Source organism: Pongo pygmaeus, chromosome 20 (genome assembly GCF_028885625.2).
Source record: "Pongo pygmaeus isolate AG05252 chromosome 20, NHGRI_mPonPyg2-v2.0_pri, whole genome shotgun sequence".
NCBI lineage: Eukaryota > Metazoa > Chordata > Mammalia > Primates > Hominidae > Pongo > Pongo pygmaeus.
Genome location: NC_072393.2, coordinates 22,424,652 through 22,436,710, shown reverse-complemented (window position 1 = coordinate 22,436,710; position 12,059 = coordinate 22,424,652). Strand labels below are relative to the sequence as shown.

The window sequence follows — 12,059 nt, the reverse complement described above, 5'->3', positions numbered from 1 at the left end:
AGGAAACAGTTTCTGGGAAGCCTGAGTTTTTTCATTTTGCTTTCACACAGGGGTATCTTCTGTCTTATGCTTTTACATTCTCTCAGGATTCTCATTTCACTTTGGTGATCTTCCTTCAAGTTTACCGTGAGAGCCAAAGTCCTCTTCATGACATTTAAGAGACTGAACAATCTGACTGCTTTTCCATTCTTTTGGGGGACACACAAATATCTGCATACTTTTGAGAAACTCTATATTAAACTATTTTTTAAGTTCTTTCTTTGCATCATGTCTGAAATGTGTGAGTAGTGCTTTCTGTTCCATTGGATTTCTTTGTATATTTTCTGCACAGTTCATCCTGTTTTTATTACTATAGCCTTTAAATAATTTGAAATTATGAATTATGATGTTTCTTTGTTCTTTTTCCTCAAGATTGCTTTGTTCAAAGTTTATTCTAGTTTCATGTATATTTTAGAATTGCATTGTCCATTACTGTGAAAAAAATCCCACTGGAATTTTGATAGAAAGTTTGTTAAATTTATAGATCACTTTGGATACCATGGCTTTTTTTTTTTTTTTTTTTTTTTTAGGACAGAGGCTTGCTCTGTCACCCAGTCTGGAGTACAGTGGCACGATCTCAGCTCACTGCAACCTCTGCCTCCTCTCTCAGCCTCCCGAGTAGTTAGGATTACAGGCCCATGCCATGCCTGGCTAATTTTTGTATTTTTAGTAGAGACAGGGTTTCGCTGTGTTTGGCCAGGTTGGTCTCAAACTCCTGACCTCAAGTGATCTGTCTGCCTCGGCCTCCCAAATTGCTGAGATTACAGGCATGAGCCACCACTCCTGGCCTGTAGTGGAGAGGGATCGTAACTTGGTCATAGGGCTGCTGGTTCTGCACTAGGGTCCACCTTTAGTTGGCTTGTTACAAGGGGCTTGGGTACTTGTAATTTCCATTTTATTTTTGGACTTTCCTCTGTAGGGCAGAACACTAGGGCAGTTTTTTGCAGTCAAGTCTGCATATGGTGGGCTTTATATCAGGTTGTGGATGAGTGCGGCTTTCACTGAGTACCAGAGAGGATTTCCCCAGGTAACTGTGTGGGTTTCTAGTTAGGCAGAACTGGCCATAAACCATGGCCCAGGGAGCTGGAACAGTCATTGAACTGCTTCAGCGTCCACAGTAAAGGCCTGCATCGCTATAAACCAGTATCTTCCTCCAGGCCTTTTGAAGAACAGGACCTCTCCCAGACTGTGGCTGGAAGCAGTTTGGGATGGTTACAGAGTAGGTTCAGAATTTTCTGTGGGACCACGTTGGGTGGGCCATTTTCTGGTCTGTAGTTAAGAACAGGGATCCCGTAGTTTGCCACCTGAATGAGAGCCTGCCTTCTGAAAAAGAAAACTCCTTAAACTTGGGCTTTAAGAGAGTTTTGCAACTGCCTCCCTGGATCTCAAAGCTCTTTTAAAGGAATTTATTTTTGAGATGGGGTCTTGCTACATAACCCAGCCTGATCTTAAAATCCTGGCCTGAAGCAATTCTCCTACCTCAATGTACCATGACTTGCTGTCATTGCAAGTGTGAACCATGATGCCTGGCTCTCATAAAGGCATTTTTGTCTAGGATGGCTGACAAATTTTCTTGCTCTGCAGGGATAAGCAAGTAGGGCACCTTTTATTTTTCCATCTTACTGTTGTCACTCTCCCTATACATTTTTAGTTTTAGTTTTTCTTTTCTTTTCTTTCTTTTTTTTTTTTTTTGAGTCAGAGTCTTGCTCTGTCACCCAGGCTGGAGTGCAATGGCACAATCTCAGCTCATTGCAACCTCCACTTCCCAGTTTCAGCTGATTCTGCTGCCTCAGCCTCCCAAGTACCTGAGGTTACAGGTGTCCCCCATCACACCTGGCTAATTTTTTTGTATTTTAAGTAGAGATGGGATTTCACCATGTTGGTCAGGTTGGTCTAAAACTTCTGACCTTAAATGATCTACCCATCTCAGCCTCTCAAAGTGCTGGGATTACAGGCATGAGCCACCATGCTTGACCAAGTTTCTATTTTTTATTTCCAAATTTGTCTGTAATTTTGGATTCAGACATTTAGGACAATTATACTAGAATTTACATATTATGTCTGAAGTAAATTAGATAATTAGTAAGCACTCCATATTTACTAATATAAATTTAAATTTGCTGTAGGTAAAAGAGAATGATAGGATTTGTACCTACTTTTGTACCCTAATTCTAAATAATATAATTTATTCCCAAATATTTGTTTTATATGTCAGAGGCTCTAACCGTATTCTGCAAAATATATATATATGTAATTTAGTTGTAAGGCTATTCTTTGCCTCTAAAGTTGGATTACAGCAGTTTCATTTTTTGTAAGTATAGCATCTACTTAAAATATAAAAATTATCTGTAGTTTCTTTTAAATGTTTATTAAAAGTTTCTCATTAGAATCTTGTATTTGTGATTATACTGCATTTTCTCTAAAATTTTACTGCTGTACAGTTCATGCCAATGATGCCAAAGTACAAAGTTTCAGTCAAATATTGTAGTTATCTAAACAAATTCTTCCTTAATGGTGCATCGGTGTTGCATACCAGATTTTTTTTTTTTTTTTTTGAAACGGAGTTTCGCTCTTGTTGCCCAGGCTGGAGTGCAATAGCATGATCTCGGCTCACTGCAACCTCCACCCCTCCAGGTTCCAGCGATTCTCCTGTCTCAGCCTCCTGAGTAGCTGGGATTATAGGCGTTTGCCATCATGCCCAGCTAATTTTTGTATTTTTAGTAGAGATGGGGTTTCATCATATTGGTCAGGCTGGTCTTGAATTTCTGACCTCAGGTGATCCACCTGCCTCGGCCTCCCAAAGTTTTGGGATTACAGGTGTGAGCCACTATGCCTGGCCTTGCATACCAGATTTTATGAGTAAACATTTCCCTTATTATTGTTTTCCAGTTTCATATTAGTATATTTCTTCAGTGTAGGTTTCTTAACATCAGTTTATTTTGTTTTTTGGTTTTACTTATGTATTATAATTTCAGACAATTTTCAATTCTGTATGCTTTAAGTCAATATGGGATTTAATTAAGAGATAAATCACTGGCTGGGCACGGTGGCTCATGCCTGCAATCCCAGCACTTTGAGAGGCTGAGGCAGGCGGATCACAAGGTCAGGAGATGAGACCATCCTGGCTAACATGGTGAAGCCCCGTCTCTACTAAAAATACAAAAAATTAGCCGGGCATGGTGGTACCCACCTGTAGTCCCAGCTACTCAGGAGGCTGAAGCAGGAGAATCACTCAAACCCGGGAAGTGGAGATTGCAGTGAGCCAGATCATGCCATTGTACTCCAGCCTGGGTGACAGAGCAAGACTCCATCTCAGAAAAAAAAAAAAAAAAAAAAAAGAGATCAATCACCAAATGTCTATCACAATCATATTATATATGTGTGTGTGTGTTTATAAATATGTGACCCCAATTTTGGTTAAAGCTTATCTTGTATGTATTATTTTTTAGCTAATTTTTAATTGTTGTTTTATCTTCTCTAAGTGGGTAGTCATGGAAATAGTCCATTTTCACCATGTGTTTAATGATGAATGTATATTTTCTTTGTATGAGAGAAACACTTTTGTAATTTGAGGGTAATTTTTAAAAAGGTTTATAATGCTGTATTTTTTTAAGTTTTTTTTTTTAATGTTAGTGTTGTAAAAACACGTAACATGAAATTTACCATCTTAAATCTATTGAAGTGTACATTTCAGGCATGGTGGTGACTCACATCTGTAATCCCAGGATTTTGGGAGGTCAAGAAAGATGGATTGCTTTAGGCCAAAGTTTGAGACTAGTCTGGGAAATATATGGAGATTTCCTCTCTACAAATAATTTTTGAAAATAGCCAGGCATGGTGATGTGCACTCATGGTACAAGCTTTTTGGGAGATTGAGGGGGAGGGATTACATGAGCTTTGAAGTTAGAGTCTACAGTGAGCCATAATTGCGCCACTGTACTTCAGCTTGGGTGACAAAGTGAGACACTGTCTTAAAAAAAAAAAATACATTTCAGGCATGATAAAAATATTTACATTGTTATTCAAAAAACTTCTAGAAATTTTACACCTGTGAAACTAAATACACATTCAGTAACAAGTGCTCATTTTGCCCTCTTTTCAGCCCTTGACAAACACCCTTTTACTTGCTGATTTTATGAGTGTGACTACTTAAGATATCTCAAATAAGTTGAGTCATATGGTATCCATAATTTCGTTACTTGCTAATTTCAGGTGACATAATATTCTCAAAATTTATCTTAAAATGAAGCAAGATTTTCTATTTGAAGGCTGAATAATATTACATTGTAGGTATATGTTACATTTTTTGATGTATTTATAAATCAAGGCACATCTAAGTTTCTTCAGCCTTTTGGCTTTTGTGCCAAAAGGCTGATACAAAAAATATGGATGTTCATACGTCATTCAGGTCCTGCATTTTCTGTTATGAATATAGATTCATAAATGAGATTTTTGTATTTGATGATTTCATTTTTAATTATTTGAGAAACATTTATAACTTTTTTTTTTTTGAGACAGAGTTTCGCTCTTGTCGTCCAGGCTGGAGTGCAATGGCGTGATCTCAGTTCACTGCAACCTCTACCCACCAGGTTCAAGCGATTCTTCTGCCTCAGCTTCCTGAGTAGCTGGGATTACAGGCATGTGCCACCATGCCTGGTTAATTTTGTATTTTTAGTAGAGATGGAGTTATTCCATGTTGGTCAGGCTGGTCTCGAACTTCTGACCTCAGGCGATCTGCCCGCCTCGGCCTCCTTGTTTTCCACCAACAGTCAACATAGGTTTTTTTTTTTTTAATTTGTAATTTTTTATTATTATTTTTTTTTGAGATGGAGTCTCACTCTGTCACCTAGACTGAAGTGCAGTGATTCGTTCTCGTGTCCCAAGTTCAAACAATTGTCCTGCCTCAGCCTCAGGGTAGCTGAGATTACAGGCACCCACCACTATACCTGGCTAATTTTTGTGTTTTTAGTAGAGATGGGGTTTTGCCATGTTGGCCAGGCTGATCTCGAACTCCTGACCTTTGGAGATTCACCTGTCTCAGCCTCCCAAAGCACTGGGATTAAAGATGTGAGCCACTGTACCTACCTGGATGGTTTTATTTTTATTGCATCATCAACAGATTTTGTATTTTAAAAAAATTTATAGTAGCCATTCTAGATGAGTGTAAGGTGGTTTTGTTTTTCATTGTAATTTTTATGCATTTCTTTACAAATTGTAATTTTGTGTCTTTTTAAATGCTTCTTCCCATTTGTGTATATTTTTGGTAAAAATTGAGTTCAATTATTTGTCCATTTCCAAATCAGATTATTCAACTTTATTGTTAGTTTTAAGAGTTGTTTATAGGCCACGCGCGGTGGCTCACACCTATAATCCCAGCACTTTGGGAGGCTGAGGCAGGTGGATCACGAGGTCAGGAGATCGAGACCATGGTGAAACCCTGTCTCTACTAAAAATATAAAAAATTAGCCGGGTGTGGTTGTGTGCACCTGTAATCCCAGCTACTTGGGAGGCCGAGACAGGAGAATGGTGTGAATCCAGGAGACAGAGTGTGCAGTGAGCTGAGAACGTGCCGCTGCACTCCAGCCTGGGTGACAGAGTGAGACTCCATCTCAAAAAAAAAAGAAAAAAAAAGTTGTTTATATATTATGAATATTAATGAATATCACATGTGATTTACAAATACTTTCACTCATTTTCTAGGAGGCATTGTCTCTCTATTAAATGTTTTCTTTTATGTACAGAAATTTCGAGGTATAGTGTAGTTAAATTTTTCTATTCTTTTCTTTGTTGTTCATGCATTTAAGGTTGTATCTAAGAAAATGGTGCCAAGACGAATGTCATGTCTTTTTTCCATATTTCTTTTTAAAACATTTGTTAGTTCCTTTTTTCTGTCTATGTGTTTTATTTAAAATATTTGTATATACAATTCAAGAAAATTATCCGACTTTATTTTATTAGTGTTGGTATCCACATTTCAACATCATTTTTTGAAGAGATTTTTTTTTTCTATTGCTTGCTCATGACAACTTTGTAGAAATTCATTTGATCATATACAGAAGGGTTCATTTTAGGGCTCTTTATTCTGTTCTTTCATCTACTTATCTGTCTTTGTGTCAGTACCACATTGTTATTGTAGCTTTTAATATGTTTTGAAATCAGAAAGTATAATGCCTCTTTATTGTTTTCATAGTTGCTTGGCTATAGTTTTTTTTTTTTTTTTTTTTTTTTTAGAGACAGAGTCTCGCTTTGTCACCCAGGCTGGAGTGCAGTAGCATAATCTTGGCTCACTGAAAGCTCTGCCTCTCAGGTTCTAGCAAATCTCCTGCCTCAGCCTCCCGAGTAGCTGGGATTACAGGCACACACAGCCATGCCCAGCTAATTTTTTGTATTTTAGTAGAGACACGGTTTCACCATGTTGCCCAGGTTGGTCTCGAACTCCTGAGCTCAGCAGGAAATCCACCTGCCTTGGCCTCCCAAAGTGCTAGGATTACAAGTGTGAGCCACCGTGCCTGGCTTGGCTATAGTTTTTAATCAAATTTTAAAATTGTGAAGAATATTTCTGTGAAAAATTGTACTATTGAATTTTATGTAGAGATTATATTGAATTAAGTCACCACTGTAGCTTGTATTTACAACTTTGGAAAAGTTAAATTCTTTGGTTCTTGAGCAAGAATATGTTGAAGAGTGTGTTTTATTTTGATATATTTTTGGATTTGCCAGTTTTGCTTTTAATTCCTAGTTTTATGTAATTTTGGTTGAAAAACACAGTGTATAATTTTGGTCTTAAATTTATTTGTCGTCATCATTGTTGTTGTTGTTGTTTTGAGACAGGATCTTACTCTTGCCCAGGCTGGAGTGCAGTGACATGATTTTGGCTCACTGCAGCCTCAACCTCCTGGGCTCAAGTCAACCTTGGCCCCTTAGGTAGCTGGGTGTACAGACATGCACTACCATCCCTGGCTCATTTTTTATTATTATTTGTAGAGACAGAGTCTCACTGTGTTGCCCTGGCTGGTCTCAAACTTGTGGCCCCAAGTGATCCTCCTACTTTTGTTTCCAAAATTTTAGGATTATAGGCATAAGCAACTGCACCCAACTGGTATTCTTAAATTTAATAAGACTTGGTATTTATCCTAGCAGAATACACAAGGTGCAAAGAAGAATATTGTATATTCTCTTGCTTTTTACTGGAAAGGTTTGTATGAGTCTGTTAAGTCTACTTTGTCTGTGATATGGTTTGGATGTCCATGTTTCCAAACCTCATGCTGCAATGTAATCTTCAGTGTTGGATGTGGGACCTGGAAAGAGGTATTTTTGTCATGGAGGTGAATTCCTCATGAATGACTTGGCACCATCGTCTTGGTAATAAGAAAGTTTCCACTCTGTTAATTCAAAAGAGAGCTGATTCATTAAAACAACCTGGCTCCTTCACCACACACTTTCTCTGTCTATTACCGTGTGATATTTCCAGTTACTCTTTGCCTTCTGCCATAACAGTAAGCTTCCTGAGACCCTCACCAGAAACAGATGCTGGCACACACTTCTTGTACAGTCTGCCAAATTGTGAGCAAAATAAGCCTTTTTTCTTTATAAATTATCCACTCTCAGGTATTCCACTATATGCAAAATAATTGGAGTTGGCAATTTACTTCTAAAGGCACTATGTTATGTTGGAGAGCAGAAAAAGCTGTGTTGGGTAAATGTAACCAATTTATATTTTCCTTCTATGTGGCTCTTTGCATTGGGCTCACCTGGGGCACTGCACACACTTATTTATAAATTTTTCACCAATGCATTTTGATCAGTATGTTTTTGTTACATTTGTATGTCTATAATTATATTAGGGCCTGTGGTATTTTTCTATGACATCTTGCTTATGTAGCTTGTGTGATTTTATATGTTACATAAAGTATATTTATCTCTGAGTCTAGCAAGTGGAATAATTTGTTATTTTTATTTTTTTCAGTTATGTGTTCTCATTTTACCCAAGACTTTTGGCCAGAGCAGCACATAAAAGATCCTTTCCAAAAAGTGACACTGAGAAGATATAAAAACTGTGAACATAAAAATGTACATTTAAAAAAAGACTGTAAAAGTGTGGATGAGTGTAAGGTGCACAGAGGAGGTTATAATGGATTTAACCAATGTTTGCCAGCTACCCAGAGCAAAATATTTCTATTTGATAAATGTGTGAAAGCCTTTCATAAATTTTCAAATTCAAACAGACATAAGATAAGCCATACTGAAAAAAAACTTTTCAAATGCAAACAATGTGGCAAATCATTTTGCATGCTTCCGCATCTAGCTCAACATAAAATAATTCATACCAGAGTGAATTTCTGCAAATGTGAAAAATATGGAAAAGCTTTTAACTGCCCTTCAATCATCAATAAACATAAGAGAATTAATACTGGAGAGAAACCCTACACATGTGAAGAATGTGGCAAAGTCTTTAACTGGTCCTCATGCCTTACTACACATAAACAAATTTATACTGGATACAAACTCTACAAACGTGAGGAATGTGGCAAAGCTTTTAACAAGTCCTCAGTCCTTACTATGCATAAGATAATTCACACTGGAGAGAAATTCTACAAATCTAAAGAATGTGCAAAAGCTTTTAACCAATCCTCAAACCTTACTGAACATAAGAAAATTCATCCTGGAGAGAAACCTTACAAATGTGAAGAATGTGGCAAAGCCTTTAACTGGCCCTCAACTCTTACTAAACATAAGAGAATTCATACTGGAGAGAAACCCTACACATGTGAAGAATGTGGCAAAGCCTTTAACCAGTTCTCAAACCTTACTACACATAAGAGAATCCATACTGCAGAGAAATTCTATAAATGTACAGAATGTGGTGAAGCTTTTAGCCGGTCCTCAAACCTTACTAAACATAAGAAAATTCATACTGAGAAGAAACCCTACAAATGTGAAGAATGTGGCAAAGCTTTTAGGTGGTCCTCAAAGCTTACTGAACATAAGTTAACTCATACTGGAGAGAAACCCTACAAATGTGAAGAATGTGGCAAAGCCTTTAACTGGCCCTCAACCCTTACTAAACATAAGAGAATTCATACTGGAGAGAAACCCTACAAATGTGAAGTATGTGGCAAAGCCTTTAACCAGTTCTCAAACCTTACTACACATAAGAGAATTCATACTGCAGAGAAACCCTACAAATGTGAAGAATGTGGCAAAGCTTTTAGCCGGTCCTCAAACCTTACTAAACATAAGAAAATTCACATTGAAAAGAAACCCTACAAATGTGAAGAATGTGGCAAAGCTTTTAAGTGGTCGTCAAAGCTTACTGAACATAAGATAACTCATACTGGAGAGAAACCCTACAAATGTGAAGAATGTGGCAAAGCTTTTAACCATTTCTCAATCCTTACCAAACATAAGAGGATTCATACTGGAGAGAAACCCTACAAGTGTGAAGAATGTGGCAGAGCTTTTACCCAATCCTCAAACCTTACTACACATAAGAAAATTCATACTGGAGAGAAATTCTACAAATGTGAAGAATGTGGCAAAGCTTTTACCCAATCTTCAAACCTTACTACACATAAAAAAATTCATACTGGAGGAAAACCCTACAAATGTGAAGAATGTGGCAAAGCTTTTAACCAGTTCTCAACTCTTACTAAACATAAGATAATTCACACTGAGGAGAAACCCTACAAATGTGAAAAATGTGGCAAAGCCTTTAAGTGGTCCTCAACCCTTACTAAACATAAGATAATTCATACTGGAGAGAAACCCTACAAATGTGAAGAATGTGGCAAAGCTTTTAAACTGTCCTCAACCCTTTCTACACATAAGATTATTCATACTGGAGAGAAACCCTACAAATGTGAAAAATGTGGCAAAGCTTTTAACCGATCCTCAAACCTTATTGAACATAAGAAAATTCATACTGGAGAGCAACCCTACAAATGTGAAGAATGTGGCAAAGCATTTAACTATTCCTCACACCTTAATACACATAAGAGAATTCATACTAAAGAGCAACCCTACAAATGTAAAGAATGTGGCAAAGCTTTCAACCAATATTCAAACCTTACTACACATAACAAAATTCATACTGGAGAGAAACTACAAACCTGAAGATGTGACAGTGATTTTGACAACACCTCAAACTTTTTCAAACATAAAATAAACTATACTGGTGAGAAATTCTAGAAATGTAAAGAATGTGACAAAGGCTTTACATGGTTGTCACACTTGATTGTAGGTAAGATAATTTATATTGGAGTAAACTTCTACAAGTATGAAGAATGTGGCAAAACTTTTAATTAATGCTCATACCTTATTGCACAGGAAAGAATTTTTACTTAGAAAAAGGTGTATACACAAAGAATGTGGAAAAGCCATTAATATGTGCTCATCTCTTACTCAACGTCAGAGAGTCTGTACTTAATAAAACCATTATAGATGCAACTAGTGTCAAAAGATCTTTCAGAAAATAGAAGCCTTTAAAGTGAAGAAGATAATTCATTCTGAATACAAACATTACAAATATTAAGAGGGTTGTAGTACCATTACTTGCATCACAGATCTTATTGTACACATTTTGTACTAAAGAAAACCCTGGAGCAGTTGCTCAAATACTGTTCAACATCAGAAAATTTATATTGGAAAAAACCCCTGGAACATGTAATAAATTTGTAAAAACAGTTTTGAAAAACTACAGCTTATAAAACATGAGGGTCTATAATACTTGGTTGATAGTACAAAGTTTGTTCAACATCAGGGAATTTATATTGGAGAAAAACCCTACAAATGTAATCCGTTTGGAAAAACATTTTTTAAAAAACCACAGCATAGAAAACACCAGAGTGTTCATACTAAAATATGTTTTTGCAGATGCAGTAAAAATGAAAAAAATTTAATCTGAAATTAAGTTTATGTAAATATCTGAGAATTCACAGTAGAAATATCTAAGGCACGGACACTTCAGACATTACACTAAATCAGTGCTAAGTACAGAAAACAACACAAAATAAAACTTGGTGGATAAATTATTTGTATATAACATTAAAAGAAGTAGAAGATTTTCAGAGTTATAATTACAATTAAAGTATATTTTTATCTTGGAAAAATTACTGATTTTTAAATTAGTGAATAATGATGTAATTAAACTCTCAAATAACTTTATGCTCTTTTTTCATTCCTGCTATATTCATATGTGAAAGCATGTGACCAATTGTTGCTGCACCAAAGATATGAGAGATTCTTTTATTAGGTGGGCATTATTTAAAACATTTTTTATGGAACAGTAAGGATATTAAAGTGTAAGATGCAGCCAGGCATGGTGGCTCATGCCTATAATCCCAGCACTTTGGGAGGCTGAGGCCGGTGAATCACCTGAGGTCAGGAGTTTGAGACCACCTGACCAACATGGTGAAACCCTGTCTTTACTAAAAATACAAAAATTTACCAGGCGCCTATAATCTCAGCTACTTCAAAGGCTGAAGCAGGAGAATCACTTGAACCTGGAAAGTGGAGGTCTCAGTGAGCCGAAATCATACCATTGCACTCCAACCTGGGCAACAGAAGTCAAACTCCATCTCAAAAAATAAATAAATAAATAAGATGCATGATGAAAATGTAACTGGAGAGGCTGTTTGTGGTTAACTTATAAAGGAGTGATGCAGGAGATAGGTTTTCAGAGTAATATTCTTCTGCATTATAGTGACAAAACAAGTTTTTTATTTTAGTTAAAATTGGTTAAATTAGTAGTAAGTCATTTTAATTATTGTAATTTTATGTAATTAAATGAAGTACATTTTTAAATTTTTAGGTTACATGTAAATATAACTTTAAAAAAATGTGTTAAGACCATTGTACATTCAATGAAGCATTATTATGCTTCTAACTTTAACCTATTTCACCTTACTCAAGGGTGTATGTAAAAGATGGTAACAATATACTATTTGGTAACATAATGGACTAACATTTCTAGTAATCTATTTCACCAGTGGCTTTCAACTGCAAATAAGTTAAAGAATATT

General features: G+C 36.3%; 1 protein-coding gene across 10 annotated transcripts in view; it reads left to right on the top strand.

The window, feature by feature from the left end:
• The window catches only part of ZNF43 (zinc finger protein 43), a 47,560-nt gene extending 35,537 nt beyond the window's left edge, over window positions 1-12,023 (top strand). For all 10 annotated transcript variants that reach the window (XM_054465147.2, XM_063658855.1, XM_063658851.1 and 7 more), the window contains one exon: window positions 8,006-12,023. In XM_054465147.2, the coding sequence (XP_054321122.2) occupies window positions 8,006-10,152 (2,147 nt within the window). In that variant the 3' untranslated portion in view covers window positions 10,153-12,023. The remainder of the gene's footprint in view (window positions 1-8,005) is intronic.
• Window positions 12,024-12,059: the final 36 nt, after the last annotated feature.